At 44.1% G+C, this 16,999-nt stretch overlaps 1 protein-coding gene across 2 annotated transcripts in view; it reads right to left on the bottom strand.

Annotated features, from left to right (window-relative positions):
• Window positions 1-14,387: 14,387 nt before the first annotated feature.
• spsb1 (splA/ryanodine receptor domain and SOCS box containing 1) overlaps window positions 14,388-16,999 on the bottom strand; it is an 88,924-nt gene continuing 86,312 nt past the window's right edge. For both annotated transcript variants that reach the window (XM_078238695.1, XM_078238696.1), the window contains one exon: window positions 14,388-16,781. In XM_078238695.1, the coding sequence (XP_078094821.1) occupies window positions 16,654-16,781 (128 nt within the window). In that variant the 3' untranslated portion in view covers window positions 14,388-16,653. The remainder of the gene's footprint in view (window positions 16,782-16,999) is intronic.

Consider the following 16,999-nt stretch of genomic DNA (forward strand, 5'->3'; position numbering starts at 1 on the left):
AGTCTAGAGTCTGTGCAGAGTTAACTGATCGCACCCTCAGTGCTGGGGAATGTGGCACAATTAGCTGCGGCCGCCACAGGTAGAGGGGATTTCCAAAGATTCTCCTGATTGCGATCCAGTTACCCATTACAATATAAACACTGCCTAACAGATACAAGCATCAACATGTCGGCTTCTGCAACCAAACCACCTGCCAATCTCTCACCAAGGCTCACACACCAAACGGTGGCACCTTGTGGGGCACGAGATAGACACTGAGGGCACTACAGCCCAGCAAAGTGCCAGCATTCTCTGGGAGCAGGGCGTGGGGGGTGGGGGGTGGGGGGGGGGGGGGGGGGGGGGGGGATGGGCGGGGGGCAAGATTCCGATTGTCAAAATGACAGTAAATAGTAAAATACTTTGTTCTGTTCTCCTTTGAGAAGGTGTTAAAGGTCTAAGTTTAATTTGCTAAAGAACACCTGGGCCTTCAAAAAAAATTCTCTCTTCCACCTTCTTCCGTCAGGAAAAAGATACAAAAGTCACGCACCGACCGACTCAAGAACAGCTTCTTCCCTGCTGTCGTCAGACTTTTGAATGGACTTACCTCGCATTAAGTTGATCTTTCTCTACACCCTAGCTATGACCGTAACACTACATTCTGCACTCCTTTCTTTCTCTATGAATGGTATGCTTTGTCTGTATAGCGCGCGAGAAACAATACTTTTCACGGTATACTAATGCATGTGACAATAACAAATCAAATCAAATCAAAAATTGGTTGTATTTGCAAAAGTGGCACAGTGGTCAGCACTGCTGCCTCACAGCGTCAGGGACCCGGGTTCAATTCCCGGTTTGGGTCACTGTCTGTGTGGAGTCTGCACTTTCTCCCCGTTTCTGCCTGGGTTTCCTCCGGGTGCTCCGGTTTCCTCCCACAGTCCGAAAGACCTGCTGGTTAGTTGCATTGGCCGTGCTAAATTCTCCCTCAGTGTACCCGAACAGGCATCGGAATGTGGTGACTAGTTTAAGCTTTAAGTTTTATTAGTGTCACAAGTAGGCTTACATTAACACAGCAATGAAGTTACTGTGAAAATCCCCTAGTCGCCACACTCCGGTGCCTGTTCGGGTACACTGAGGGAGAATTTAGCATGGTCAATGCAAGTAACCAGCACATCTTTTGGACTTTGGGAGGAAACTGGAGCACCCCGGCGGCGGGTGGGGGGGGGGGGGGGGGGGGAGCCCATACAGACACGGGGAGAACGTGCAGAGCCGGGAATCGAACCCGGGTCCCTGGCGCTGTGAGGCAGCAGTGCTAACCACTGTGCCACCATGCACCCGAATAGGGGACTCTCACAGTAACACCATGGCAGTGTTAATGTACGCTTACTTGCGGCACTAATAAATAAACTTCTAAAAACATTTTCCGATAGTGAGATAAGCAGAAGACATTGGGGTGGATAAAGACTGCTGCCAAATCATAGGCTGGAGTGTTCACACTGACGCCCAACAGTTCAGCTAAACAAGAAGAGACAGTCGGGGAATCTGCTGGAGGTTAATTACGCTTGTGTAATGTGTCAGCATTTCAGATATGGCCATGTGATTCCTTTAAAAACTGTTTATAGATAGACTTCGACAGCAATTGCCAATTAAAATGTCTGGGAACAACTGACGACTGCAGTCTTGGTTGCTACATTGTCCTGTTTGAACAGTGAACACGTCAGGCTGAGAGAAGAGGTCATTCATTTCAAATATTCAGCGTAACTGGAACCAAATCCTGTTTGGGTGTCTGGGTTCGACAGTGCAATTTTTTTGTTCTGAGACAGCTTTTAGATTTTAAAAACAGACATTCCAGAGAAAACATTTTAGGAAGAAAAAAAAAAGACAGTTAGAACCTGATTATTTTACCACATATGGCAAAGCGAGAACTTAACCACTGACAGAATTGGATTAACTTGGGGGCTTTTCCTGCAACTAGAGACAGTTTATAAATGAACACTGGCGACTTTACATTGCTATTGTTTCCAAGTGATGCACTACTTGGATTTTAATTCTGACTGCAACTTCCTTTTAATAAACTGCTTTCCTCTTAACTTTATCAAGGTTCACCTGCTGGCATCCACACCCTGATCAAAACCTTTTTAAAAAACTATGTGAAGGTTTGCAAAGAGTCGTTTGGGGAATGCAGTTGCAATAACAGTGGCACAGTGGGTTAGCACTGCTGCCTCACAGCGCCAGGGACCCTGGGTTCAATTCCCAGCTTGGGTCACTGTCTGTGTGGAGTTTGCACATTCTCCCTGTGTCTGCGTGGGTTTCCTTCGGGTGCTCCGGTTTCCTCCCACCGTCCAAAGATGTACAGGTTAAGGGGATTGGCCATATTAAATTGACCCTTAGTGTCAGGGCAAAGCAGCCAGCATAATTAAGGAGCCCACACACCCCAGACATTCTCTCTTCCATCTTCTTCCGTTGGGAAAAAGATACAAAACTCTGAGGCCACGTACCAACTGACACAAGAACAGCTTGTTCCCTGCTACCATCAGACTTTTGAATGGATATACCCTGCATTAAGTTGATCTTTCTCTACACCCTAGCTTTGACTGTAACACTACATTCTGCACTCTCTCATTTCGTTCTCTATGAACGGTATGCTTTGTCTGTATAGCGCGCAAGAAACAATACTTTTCACTGTATACCAATACATGTGACAATAAATCAAATCAAATCAAAACAAAAGGGTGACTGGCTAGGATAAATGCATGGGGTTACGGGGTTTGGGCCTGGCTGCGATTGTTGTCGGTGCTGGCTCGATGGGCTGAATGGCCTCCATCTGCACTGTTGGGATTCTATGATTCTATCCCCTGCTCTGATTTAAGCCTCCCAGCTCGATTGAACTTTAAAACTGAGCCTCTCAGAATAAAATTCCATTTGTGTTCCTCTTCTTTTTGTCCATTTCAAAAAAATATTGACCGGAATTCTCCAACCGTTCACTCCGACGGGATTCTCCAGTCCCACCGGCTCCCCGCCGGCGTGGGGGTGACTTCAATGGGAATTCCCATTGGCAGATGCAGGGTCAGAGAATCCCGCCGCTAGCATTAAGCAGCTGAAGCTTCTCCTTCAGTTTTTGAAGGCTGGTTGGGCCTATGGCGCGGCTACCTCCACCAGAGAAGGGGGCAAGGAGGTGGGAGGATCACCCCAAACCTAACTCCCAACTGGAACGGGGATCAAACCTGATGGTGTTGGCACCAGTCTGATCCACATCAACCATCCAGCCAACTGGATGGCATCATCAGGCATCCCACCCCCCTCCTCCCCAAATCAGAGACAGGGACACCGCCCCTCCCCCGCACACAAAATCTCCTGCCAGGGGCCTCAGAAAGTATTATTAACGTTGCTTTAGCCAGTGCACAATTAACAGGCACACAAGCGGAAGTAAAGCAACAACCCATCTCTGCCCTCTTTGACAAATAACCATAAAACAGTCATTTGTTCCAGGAGGATTCATTGTCCCACCGTGAAAATAACCTGACCTTTGCAGGAATTAAATTCAGGAAGACCTTTCAACTAGAAAGAGATCAGTTCAGATTTTATCTACTGTGCGATTCTTCGCACACTCACTCTGGTTGAACATCAGATTGAGTGAATAATAGGCAATGGCCTAGTGGTATTATCGCTAGATTATTAATCCAGAAACTCATATTCTGAGGACCCGGGTTCGAATCCTGCCATGGCAGATGGTGGAATTTGAATTCAATAAAAAAAAAATCTGGAATTAAGAATTTACTGATGACCATGAAACCATTGTCGATTGTCGGAAAAACCCATCTGTTCACTGATGTTCCTTAGGGAAGGAAATCTGCCGTCCTTACCTGGTCTGGCCTACATGTGACTCCAGAGCCACAGCAATGTGGTTAACTCTCAACTGCCCTCAGGCAACTAGGGATGGGCAGTTAATGCTGGCCCAGCCAGTGGCGCCCATGTCCCATGAATGATTATAAAAAAAGAGGGTACCTGTCTCGCCATCTCCAAACCTACAGGGTAACAAAGTGCCCATGTGGGAGTTGCTTTGGAGTCATAAGAACATAAGAAATAGGAGCAGGAGTAGGCCATCGAGCCCCCCCCCCCCACCCCCGAGCCAGCCCCGCCATTCAATAAGATCATGGTTGATCTGAAGTGGATCAGTTCCACTTACCCACCTGATCCCTATAACCCCTAATTCCCTTACCGATCAGGAATCCATCTATCCGTGATTTAAACATATTCAACAAGGTAGCCTCCACCACTTCAGTGGGCGGAGAATTCCAGAGATTCACCACCCTCTGAGAGAAGAAGTTCCTCCTCAACTCTGTCCTAAACTGACCCCCCTTTATTTTGAGGCTGTGCCCTCTAGTTCTAGCTTCCTTTCTACATGGAAAGAATCTCTCCACCTCTACCCTATCCAGCCCCTTCATTATCTTATAGGTCTCTATGAGATCCCCCCTCAGCCTTCTAAATTCCAACGAGTACAAACCCAATCTGCTCAGTCTCTCCTCATAATCAACACCCCTCATCTCTGGTATCAACCTGGTGAACCTTCTCTGCAGTCCCTCCAAGGCCAATATATCCTTCCGCAAATAAGGGGACCAATACAGCACACAGTATTCCAGCTGCGGCCTCACCAATGCCCTGTACAGATGCAGCAAGACATCTCTGCTTTTATATTCTATCCCCCTTGCGATATAGGCCAACATCCCATTTGCCTTCGAAACATTGGGATAAATATTCTGGTCCCATCCGCCGTGTGAATTGTGGTGGGCAAACAGACAACCGGATGGAACGTTTAAAGGTCTGTTGACCTCAGGTGGGAATTTCCGGAATACCTGGGGGTAGGCACAAACAGAAAATCCTGCCCGTTAACTCTCTCTCTCCACAGATGCAGCCTGACCTGCAGAGTATTTACAACATTTTATGTTCTTACTTCAGATTTCCAGCATCTGCGTATTTTGCTTTTATTAAGTTCAATTGCACACTTCAATACTTTTCATTTTACATAGAATCCCTATGGGGCAGAAGGAGGTCATTCGGCCCGTCGAGTCAGCACTAACTCTCCAACACAGCATCGTACCCAAGCCCTACCCCCGTAACTCCACACATTTGCCCCACTAATCCCCTTAACCTACACACCTTGGGACATTAAAGGTGCCATTTTGCAAGGCCAATGCACTTAACCTGCACAGCTTTGGACTGTGGGAGGAAACCAGAGCACCCAAATAAACACATGTAGACACGGGGAGAACATGCAAACTTCACACAGACAGTGACTCGAGGTTGGAATCACACACAGGTCCCTGGCACGGTGAGGCAGCAGTGTTAACCACTGTGCCACTGTGCTGTCCATGCATTCCCGCAAGAAAGCTCATTGAAATCCAGGGTCATAGAACCACTAAGGCTGTGATGCATAGAAGAGGCAAACAACTCCATGGGCAATAATTAACTAATAATTGGCTTTAGAAGTGTAAAAATGTACCTGCAGAATCCCACATGGTTTAACCCAATTGTTAAGGCCCAATTTCAAGATAGGTAAACTGTGAAGGTTCGAAAGCCGACAAGATGAAAACTTACATTTTCATTTAAATTTTTTATTTATTTATTAATGTCACAAGTAATGAAGTTGCTGTGAAAATCCCCTAGTCACCACACTCCAGTGCCTGTTCGGGTACACTGAGGGAGAGTTTAGCACTGCCGATGCATCTAACCAGCCTTTCGGACTGAGAGAGGAAACCGGAGCACCCGGAGGAAACCCACGCAGACACGGGGAGAACGTGCAAACTCCACACAGGCAGTGACCCAAGCCAGGAATCGAACCCGGGTCCCTGGCGCTGTGAGGCAGCAGTGCTAACCACTGTGCCACCATGCCACCCACATGACCTTAAAAGTGTTGTTAGAGCGCAAAACAATCATTTACTTCAAAGTCAAGGAGGACCAGAATTTAACTGTGCTCCAGTTAGCAATATAAATGACTAGAGATAATTACCTAATAATGCAACTTGTATAGTACCTTTACTGTAATAAAATACCCCATGGCACTTAAACAAAACACTGAACCATGTGAAAAGCAATATTATTAGGAACATAGGAAATAGAAGGAATAGGCCATTCAGCCCATCAAGTTGCTCTACCATTCAAACAGATCATGGCTGATCTGGCCATGGTTGATTGGCAATGCTAAATTGACAATTAATTAGTGTCAGGGGGATTGGCAGGGTAAATACATGGAGTCACGGGGATAGGGGTTGGGTGGGATTGTGCAGGCTCAATGGACCAAATGGCCTCCTTCTGCACTGTAGGGTTTCTATGATCTACCGCGACCCTACATTTCCCACTACTCCTATATCCCTCAGTGTCTTTAGTATCCAGAAAGGTACTGATTTCTGTCTTGAACATACTAAATGATTGGGCTTCCACGGCTCTCGTGGCGTAGAATTCCAGAGATTCACCACCCTCTGGCTGAAGAAATTCCACCTCATCTCAATCTTAAACGTCCTACCCCTTATTTTGACACGATGTGCCCTGGTTTTAGACTCACCAGCCCAGGGAGAAACATCCTATTTGCATCCACCTGAAAGAATTTTGCAAGTTTCAATGAGATCACATGGCACGGTGGCACAGTGGTTAGCATGCTGCCTCACAGCGCCAGGGACCCGGGTTCGATTCCTGGCTTGGACCACTGTCTGTGCGGAGTTTGCACATTCTCCCTGTGTCTGCGTGGGTTTCTTCCGGGTGCTCTGGTTTCCTCCCACACGCCAAAGAAAGTTAGGTTGATTGGCCATGCTAAATTGACCCTAGTGTCAGGGGGTTACTAGGGTAAATAAGTGGGGTTATGAGGATAGGGCCTGAGTGGGAGTGTGGTTGGTACAGACTTGATGGGCCAAATGGCCTGCTTCTGCACTGTAGGGATTTCATGATTCATTCTTCAAAACTTTAGAGAATACAACTGGGGCCGGCTTCTTAGATAGCTAAAGGTCGAGTTAAAGCTTTAAGGAGTGCCTTACAGGAAGGCAGCGAAGTGGAAGGGCAGAGAGGTTAGGTTTGGGAGGGAATTCCCAAGTTAAGGATCCAGGCAGCTGAAGGCACTGCCATCAATGAAAATAAAGCGCATTCTAGAAGTCAGAATTGAAAGCAATTTAAACAAAAATTGCAAAAAAGTCCACTCTGAGTGAAAGTTATATTTCCATTTAATCATAAAATTGTACGGCACAGAAAGCAGCCATTCAATTCTTCATGTACTTTGAAAACAGTTATCCAATTAGTTCCAATCCCCTGCTCTTTCCCCATAGCCCTGAGTGAGATTTATATTGGAATTTTTCCATACAAAACAATTGACAGGTTTCATGCAGATGGATAGATTCCATAAAGGACAACTAACACTCTGTTAACAAGGCTCTACACTGTTCTCAATATCAGCCAATTAAACATTAGGAAGACTGAAACCATTATCTTTGGACCCCGCCATGAACTCCATTTGCAACAACTTTCCTCACCACTGTCTCAGGCTGAACTGGGCTGTTAGCAATCTTGGGTGTCCTATTTAACCCCAATCATCAAGACCACTAACTCTTACTCACCTCCATTATGTCTCCAGCCCTGGCTCAGTCCGTCTGCCGTGGAAACTCTCATTATTGTTTTTGCTCCCTCCAGACTGGACTATCCCAAGGTTCTCATGCCCGATATCCCATCTTTCTATCTCCACCAATTTGAGCTAATCTAAAACTCTCCTACTTGTGTGCCAGCTCACATTACTAGCTCATTATGAACTATGAATCCAAGATGGCACTGGAGTGAGGCGACTTCTTGCTAGCTGTGCCCAGCATACCTTCTAATTCTATCTTTTACTCACGTTCTATGCTTCTAAACATTCTGCGCTCTCTTGTTTCCTTCTCTATGAATGGTATGCTTTGTCTGTATAGTGCGCAAGAAACAATACTTTTCACTGTATGTTAATACGTGACAATAATAAATCAAATCAAAATCATTACCCGTACTCACTGGCTCCCAATTCACCAATGCTTCAAACTGAAAATCCTCACTCTTGCATTTAAATCACTTCATAGCCTCGCTCCTTCCAATTTCTATAACTTCCTGCAGCCCTACAACCCCTTAAGAATTTTGCCTTCCAACGTTGGTTTCTTGTACATCCACGATTTCTTTCACCCCACCACTTCAGGGGAGGCGATGGCCTACTGATATTATCGCTCAACTATTAATCCAGAAACTCAACTAATGTTCTGGGGATCCGCATTCGAATCCCGCCACGGCAGCTGGTGGAATTTGAATTCAATAAAAAAATATCTGGAATTAAGAATCTACTGATGACCATGAAACCATTGCCGATTGTCGGAAAAACCCATCTGGTTCATTAACGTCCTTTCGGGAAGGAAATCTGCCATCCTTACCCGGTCTGACCTTCGTGACTCCAGAGCCACAGCAATGTGGTTGACTCTCAACTGCCGTCTGAAATGGCCGAGCAAGTCACTCGGTTTCAAGGGCAATTAGGGATGGGCAATAAATGCTGGCCAGCCAGCGACGCCCATGTCCCACAAATGAATTTTAAAAAACTAGCAGCCATCTTCACATATCGAAACATTGAAGTTCTCATTATTCCTTCAAGGCATTTTGTAAACCTACCGCTTTGATCAAATATTTGGGCATTTGTTTGAACCGCTCCCTCTTTGGCTTGACATCAATGTTTTAAAGTCTTATGTTCCGCGAAGTGCCTTGGCAAGTTTTTACATTGTGAAAGTATTTCTTTCAAATGTCAACTTATCCATCAAGTTGCATCATGCTTTAGTCCCAACGCCTTATTGAGGGAGGCAGGGCAGCAGCAGAGCAAACAAAGACGCACCTGGGATCCCTCTCCCTGGTGGGACGCCCTGCCTCAAATACCCAATGATCAGCTGTGGGGCGCGAATTAACTTGTTCAGTCCCATGAAGGCCCGTGGCGTGGGACTTGCTACCCTGAATAGACATCATCCTCAAAATCAGGGGACAGCCAACAACATACACACCAAAATAAGTCAATATTATTTGGGTAACACGGTGGCAGGCACTGCTGCCTCACAGCGCCGGGTTCAATTCTGGCCTCAGGTCATTGTCTGTGTGGAGTTCACACTTTCTCCCCATGTCTGCACGGCTTTCCTCCCACAGTCCAAAGATGTGTGGGTTAGGTGGATTGGCTATGCTAAATTGACCCTAGTGTCAGGAGGACTAGTTAGGGCAAATATGTGGGGTACGGGGATAGGACCTGGGTGGGATTGTGGTCGGTGCAGACTTGATGGGCCGAATGGCCTCCTTCTGCACTGTAAGGGTTCTATGATTATTTGACAATATCTTATCACTAACCCCGCACCCCCCTCCCGATGCAAGATTCATTCCAAAACAGAATATTTAAAATCCATGGCTACTTAAACTAGTCTAGCAAGTAGTTAGTGTTGTCATGTGTACACATTTTAAAAATAGTCAGCTTCGGGAGTTTGGAGGAAGTCAAGTCTCGTAAGTGACTCTCCTTGCATGAGTGCTCAATGGGCTCAGATATTGGGAAGATTTTAATTTTAAGGAGTTATATATAAATGAAAACTTTTATTTAAAAAAGCAAAAGAGTGATTACTTGTGTTGTGAATGTAACCTGGGCACTCAAGCAAAGGCCCTCAACAGCCTTTACTAAAAGAAGCAAAGAACTACCATGTAAAAGAAAGCAATTTGATTTTGATTTGATTATTGTCACATGTATTAACATAGTGAAAAGTATTGTTTCTTGCACGCTATACAAAGCATACCGTTCATAGAGAAGGAAATGAGAGAGTGCAGAATGCAGTGTTACAGTCATAGCTAGGGTGTAGAGAAAGTTCAATTTAATGCAAGGCAAGTCCATTCAAAAGTCTGACAGCAGCAGGGAAGAAGCTGTTCTTGAGTCGGTTGGTACGCGACCTCAGACTTTTGCATCTTTTTCCCAACAGAAGGTGGTGGAAGAGAGAATGCCCGGTGTGCGTGGGGTGCTTAATTATGCTGGCTGCTTTGCCGAGGCAACGGGAAGTGTAGACAGAGTCAATGGATGGGAGACTGGTTTGCGTGATAGATTGTGCTACATTCATGACCCTCTAGTTCCTTGCGGTCTTGGGCAGAGCAGGAGCCCATACCAAGCTGTTCCTCATTGGTCATAACCTATGATGGAACCTGCAAAACTTCAGTAGCAGGAGAATTAGCTATCAGGTATTTCTACCGAATGTTACTTTCATCATTGCCGTGTGTAGCACAGGCCTAGATTTGGCCTAGTCTCTAAAATATTTTCCTTAGTAGCCCGAAGAGCAGGAGTCTGAAGATGACAGCGACTTGGCAAAAGAGGTTTTCCTGGAGTCGATTTTAAACTTAACACGGGTGTCAATGCTTGTTTGCACCTTCCATTTTAAAGAGTTGCTCTGGACAAGGATCCCACGCTCAGGGTTATCATAGAATCCCAACAGTGCAGAAGGAGGCCATTCAGCCCACCAAGTCTGCACCAACTCTCCAACATATTATCCCACCCAGGCCCTATTCTTGTAGTCCCACGTATTTACCTCACCAATCCATCTAACCTACACACCTTGGGACATTAAAGGGACAATTTAGCATGGCCAATCCACCTAACCCGCACAACTTTGGAGTGTGGGAGGAAACTGGAGCACCCGGAGGAAACCCATGCAGACACCAGAAAACATGCAAACTTCACACATTCAAGGCTGCGATTGAACCCGAGCCCCTGGCGCTGCGAGGCAGCAGTGCTCACCACTATGCTGCCCCTCTTGGGGCATGACCCATGGCCAATGACAGAACCAGTAAAATTTCAGTTATGGCGGCAGAAGAATTACAAATCGAGGGACATTAGCTGTCTGCAAGCGTGCGGATCCTCCCAAGGAAGGCAATAGAAAACACCTCAGATGCTTTTCCCTTGTCATATTGCCCACTGAAATTGAAAGCAAAAGGCGCCTAGAGGAAACCGCCACCAAGGAATGGCAAGGAGTGAGCAGAGGGCCAACCCTTGAGAAAATCACTACCACCACCCACATTAATCATGTTGTCCCATCCCAAAAAGTAAATTCAGGGCAAGAATATTTCGATTAACAAAATGTTAGAGTATTTCCAGTTGAGTGGCTTTGGGATAACTGTATCGTCAATAAACCTCCTAAATCCTCCTGCTTTTGGTGCTGTACACCACGAGGGCAGTGACTCCCATTGGATTGGTCAATGAGTATACATGGCAAAGTATTGCCAGGGTTTGCCGTTGCCCTCCACAGTATGGCTGAGCAGGTGGTTCTTATTGGCTGATGAAAAACCTGGCCGGCCAGGTTGGTTAACTCTCCAAATCGCACTAATTTTCAAGCATTTAACAAGCTCCACTCACTATTTCCCAACCAGAGTTATACACAGATACCCAAGCCCATTTATGATGGATGGAACATAGGGATTAGGAGCAGAAATAGGTAAATTCATCCCTTCGAGTCTGCTCCACCATTCATTCAGATCATGGCTAATCGCCCCCTAGACTCAAATCCACCTGTTCCCCTTATCTTTTTTTTAAAAAAATTAGAATTATATCCATCTCCCTCTTGAAATCATTGAATGATTCAGAATCCACTGCGCTATGAGGCAGCAAGTTCCACAAAGTCACCATCCTCTGCAAGTAGTAGCTCCTCCTCATCTCAGTTTTAAATCTACAGCCTCTCAACCTATACCTGTGACCTCTTGTGCGAGATTGTCCCATTAGAGGAAACATTTGGTCTACATTTACTCTATCAATAATCTCTTTTAAAATTTTATACACCATGATCAGATCCTCCTCCCCCCGCCGCCCCCTCATCCTTCTAAACTCCAGCAAGTATAAGCCCAAACTGTTTAAAATCAGTTGGAAGAACATATTCAAATCAGAACTTTGTCTACTTTATAGAATTATCCTATTTCAATGCAACGCAGTCTCAACCCACAAAGATAATGAGCGGCGTTGTTGAGCAAAACAGCATTTTCTTATTTAATACTATTTTTGCCCATGCCATATCTAGTGCAGGTTCTACATCTAACGGAGGTCAACTGTTTTTTTCTGTTCAACATCATTGGTGTTTTAAATATCAATCCCCTGAACGTGTTGGCTCCTGTGATACAGGCCCATGGTATCACAGCTCAGACTCTTGTTTGTATTGCCTCAAGAACAAATGGCAGCAAGGTATATTGCATGGGAAGTTCAGCCCAACTGTATTTTCACCTATTTGCAGCCTCAGTGGAAGACAGATTCCAACGTATGCACAAAAACACCCTCGCATTCAGATGGAAATGCAGTTCCAATCAACTTGATCTTAAGATAGTGACTTAAACCTCAGGAGACGAGAAATAAGGAACCCATTGGCAGATCTTACAAAGCTAATTTAATCCAGCATCATCTTTCAATTGATCAGGGTGGCACGGTGGCAGCACGGTTAGCACTGCTGCCTCACCGCCCCAGGGACCCAGACTAAATTCCAGCCTTGGGTGACTATGCCGTTTGCACATTCTCCGTGTCTGTGTGGGTTTACTCCCATATTCCAAAAGGTGCGCAGGTTAGGTGGATTAGCCACAGTAAATGTGTGGCATTACAGGTATAGGGCAGGGGAAGAGGGCCTGGGTAAAAAAAGTCAGAGTCAGTGCACACTCAATGGGCCAAGTGGCCTCTTCTGCATTGTAGGGATTCGAAGGACAAAATAATCTTTTTGCATACAGATGTTTCGGTCTGTATGCAAGTTGGAGTCCTCAATGCACCTTTTCTGGACAAGGGAAAAGGTGAGACACTTGATTAATCATGCATCTCCAAAAACAAAACCATCCCAGTCTCTGAACCAAAGAATCTTTACTCAACTGGAGCATTGTTTGCTAAAACAAAACATGTCGCTGAAGTTTTTCAACTCGCACTGACCAGGTCAGATGCAAGAACGCCAAAACAATTGTAACAATTTGCACTATTGTTATTTTTGCACTATTGCTAACCAATTTGCAAAGGGTGCCAATTGGTTAGCAAGTCAACTCCGATTGGTTGAAGTGTTATCATGGAGAACATGCGCTCCTGGGCAAGGTGCAAGACTTGAACATATTTCTTTTGTTTGCAGAAGACAAGTCTGGGCGTATGAATGTGCGTCACTTCCAACAAGTACAATGAGTCACAGGACAAGTTTGGCTGGTTATTAGTGGGCGACACTAGACTTCTAGTTATGTATTTTCTTTTGGTGCTTCTCTTCCTGGATGAGCGCAGCCCCTGCAACACTCAAAGCCATCGGCTTGATCAACACCTCATCGGCCACCTTGAACATCAACTCCCTCCATCACTGGTGCATCATGGCAGCCGTGTACCCCACCATGAATTGCAGCAATTCACCAAGGCTCCTTCCAAATCCACATGTCTTTCTGGGTGGCAGACTAAGGGCAGCAAATGCATGGGATCACCACCACTAAGACTTAGAACTGTAAATACTGTTCTCCCACTGTAGAGGTGAAAATCTTGGAAGCCCCCAACAGGCCCAAATTGGTTGATGTACCTATAATCACATGAACAGCTGTGGTTCAAGATGGTGGTTCACCACCACTTGCTCATGGCCAATAAATGCTGGCCTTGCCCGCAATGCTCACGTCCCAAGAACCAATTAAACAAAAAACAAACTGGCCAGTCCAGCTAGGTTCCAATGAAATGAAACCAAGTCCAGGACTTAAAATTTATGCGCAGAACTAAAAGGAATTGGCAGAGTTTTTGGATATTTCTATTACCAGACTATCAGAGTGCAATAGGTTTTGGGCGAGGGGGAAAGAGGAAGAAATGGGGTTGGAGGGGGTGAAATATGCTGCTGCAGATTTGTCAACACCTTACTAACTACAGCACTTTCATCATCTAATTCAACTAGTGTAGTTTGAGAGCAAGCTATTAATGAATTAGACATTTGCAATGAAGAGTACCACATTTCTTCTATTCTTAATAGACTTTATTAGGTTGTATACAATATCTACAGCATAGTGGATAAAGAGTTAATGTTTCCAAATCATACAGGACTGCAATGATGGAATATTGTTGAGGACAGCTCAATAGATTCAAGTTCATGTACATGTTGCATGGGATTAGTGAAAAGCAAGTTCAAATGATAGACAATGATGGCTGAAATCAAGAACAGATGCATCCCTTCAGTCTGTGCAACGTTCCAAGGGGAACACAAGGTAACCACTTAGATAGTCTTGCAATAAATTAAAACTGGTTTTAACAATCTAGATTGGCACAGGCCACTCTCACCCCTGCCACAAGCAGGATATTTAAATAGATTTAAAAAGATCCTGATCACTGCTGCAATCACTCGAACACTTCAGGATGTTCAAGGAACAGCGGGATTTTCTTATTGGGGTTTTTCAAAAAAAAGGTACAATTAGAAAAGCATTCAACTGGTACAAAGCCTTTTCTGGTTGATGAGATTCCCCTTCAGGTTTTTCCCCAAGATCTTAGAGTTCACCCGGCAATTACTGCAACCATGTGTGTGTGTGTCAGATACATTTTCATTTTCTTGTAAGACAGCCAATAGGCTAAAATTCTTTGCTTTGAGACTCCAACACTGCTCCTTTTAGAAAATGTTCATTTTAAGAGGGAGCAGATGAATGAAAGGTGGAGAATTCTTCAAAAAGTTTTTGGCAGGCATTTCCTTACTTGCACAGGAGGAGATCAGAGTGATGGAAGATGGCAGTTCTTCAGTTTCCCCAGACCAGAAGTACTCAAGAAAAAAAACAACCCTTTACAGATGACACCCCTTCGTGAGATTACAGTAAAGGATGAAGTTGGTAGGTATATACAGTTAACATTTGATGCAAGTTCAGGCAGTTACATACTGTATTCCAAAGGAATCAGGAAAATTGAATAAGTCATAGAGGTACATCCAAATCAAATTACTCCTCTGCGGGCCTGATCTACTCCATATTGGAGCTTTAAGCCAATATAAGCATTTGGACCAACATTTTATTTGCTGTCACATTAGACGAGGTACATGGTCATGCTGACTGTAAATGATTAGGTTGGCCAGCCTCTGTCTCAATATTGTTTAATGCAGAGAGTTCAATTATGAACATCGCTTGGTAAAATCGTCAGCTTAAAATTCACCCTTTAAACAATCTCCCCCTTCCCTGGATACACGGCAAATTAAATTGCTTAAGGCTTACTAAAAAAGGCACCCGACAGCAGCTTTCAATGGATGCTTATTCTTCTATACATGGCCTGTAAAGAGTCTATTTTGGCTGTTCTCTTAATCAGGTTAATACCTTGCTGCTAAACCGAAACAGGTCAAAGACAAGGAAATTGTACAAACTTGCATCAGTAGTGCCTTTATAGAAAAATGTAGATATTTGGAAAAACAGCAAGATAGTGCAAAGATAGTGAAAAAGATTAGCACTGTTACATGTTGGAGAATATATATGGAAAGCATTGGACAATGGCAGGGAACGAAGCAAGAGGCATATTTAACAGGCATTCTGTCAATGCCCTATTGCAGACATCTGTAGGATTTCAACTCCATCACAACCACTTTCTGCTCTAGAAGTAAACAAAACCCAACTGAAAAGTTAAATTTTATTTCAAGATAGCTTTAAAACAACCATTTCATTCACATATTGCACATTTAAAACCAATAGATGCTGCATCACATTCGGACACATCAGGTACAGTCCCCAAAACTAGTCACTTATACAGTTTGTGAAGTGAAGCTATTATAGGAGCTTTCTACCAGACCTGCTAGTAAGATTCTTTGTGGGTTGTTTTACTTTTAATAAAGTGTTTGGCTGAAAAGAGATAGCAGTCCTTTAATTCACAATGCAGATATATTCTTGTGCATTGCAGTTACCACAAAAAAAGCAATAAGTCAACTAAAAAAAAAAGAGATTGGACCAAAAGAGGTGAGGTAATTTAATAATTTAAAAAAAGATTTGGTTTAGTTTTCTACCTGGAAAAAAACCACGGAGGTAAGGAAATCAATGTTAGATAGTGTAACGGTTCCCTTTGGATCCTTCAAGGACTCAACTAGAATTGGACCAGTCTGCAAATATTTCCCCTGCATTTCAAAAATCTCCAATGTAAGTTTTATCATTCCCTCTTCCCCTCCCTGCCCCATCCTGTTTACCATCTGGCACTATTGATCCTTAAAGACTTCTATAGCAGCTAATATACTGGTCGCTCAGCGCTATTTGCTGACAGCAGAAAATAGGGATAGATTTCTAATTTTTTTTTGAAAAAGAAAATTTTTTGCACCAAATTTAAAAATTAAAAAAAAAAGGAAAAGCTGCTTCTGAAATCAACAACAAGCAAATCCCCAAATTGGAAGAATTAGTTCTGCATTTTGATTTTGGAAAAGATTAATGGAAATGTTCGCATCGACAATACACCAAAAGAAATATTCACACCCCCTTCCCCCCCGCAAGACGTAAAACCTCCTTAGATCCTCAAAATAATTGTATTTTTAAAAGTTTAAACAAAAAATATTTTGTTGAGTTGCTGCACTTAGGTGGGGTGGGAGGAGAATGATGATCGGATGAGTTTGAAAATAATGCCCACCGCATAACGGATGGATGGAGGATAAACATCGTATTTGCCTGCATACATGTCTTTTTAAAGAGTCCATTGTTTTAAAGTTGTCACTGGTACAGAAGGTAACTCTTCAGGGAGGCTGGTAGTGGTAGCGAGTGGATTTCATTTAAGCGATCCTTGCCTAGAGCGACCCGTACTGAACGTCGACAAAGATCCATCAGTGGCAGTGGTTCAGCTGAAATAAAAGAGGGGGGAAAAAAAAGTGTGAACACGGGGTTTTTTGTTACATAAAATTATATTGATGTGATTTATTGTCTTGGTATACAGTGAAAAGTATTGTTTTTTTGCACGCTATACAGACAAAGCGTACCATTCATAGAGTACATAGTGGTGAAGGAAAGGAGGGTGCAGAACGTAGTGTTACAGTCATAGCTAGGGTGTAGGGAAAGATCA

Source organism: Mustelus asterias, chromosome 22 (assembly GCF_964213995.1).
Source record: "Mustelus asterias chromosome 22, sMusAst1.hap1.1, whole genome shotgun sequence".
NCBI classification, from domain to species: domain Eukaryota; kingdom Metazoa; phylum Chordata; class Chondrichthyes; order Carcharhiniformes; family Triakidae; genus Mustelus; species Mustelus asterias.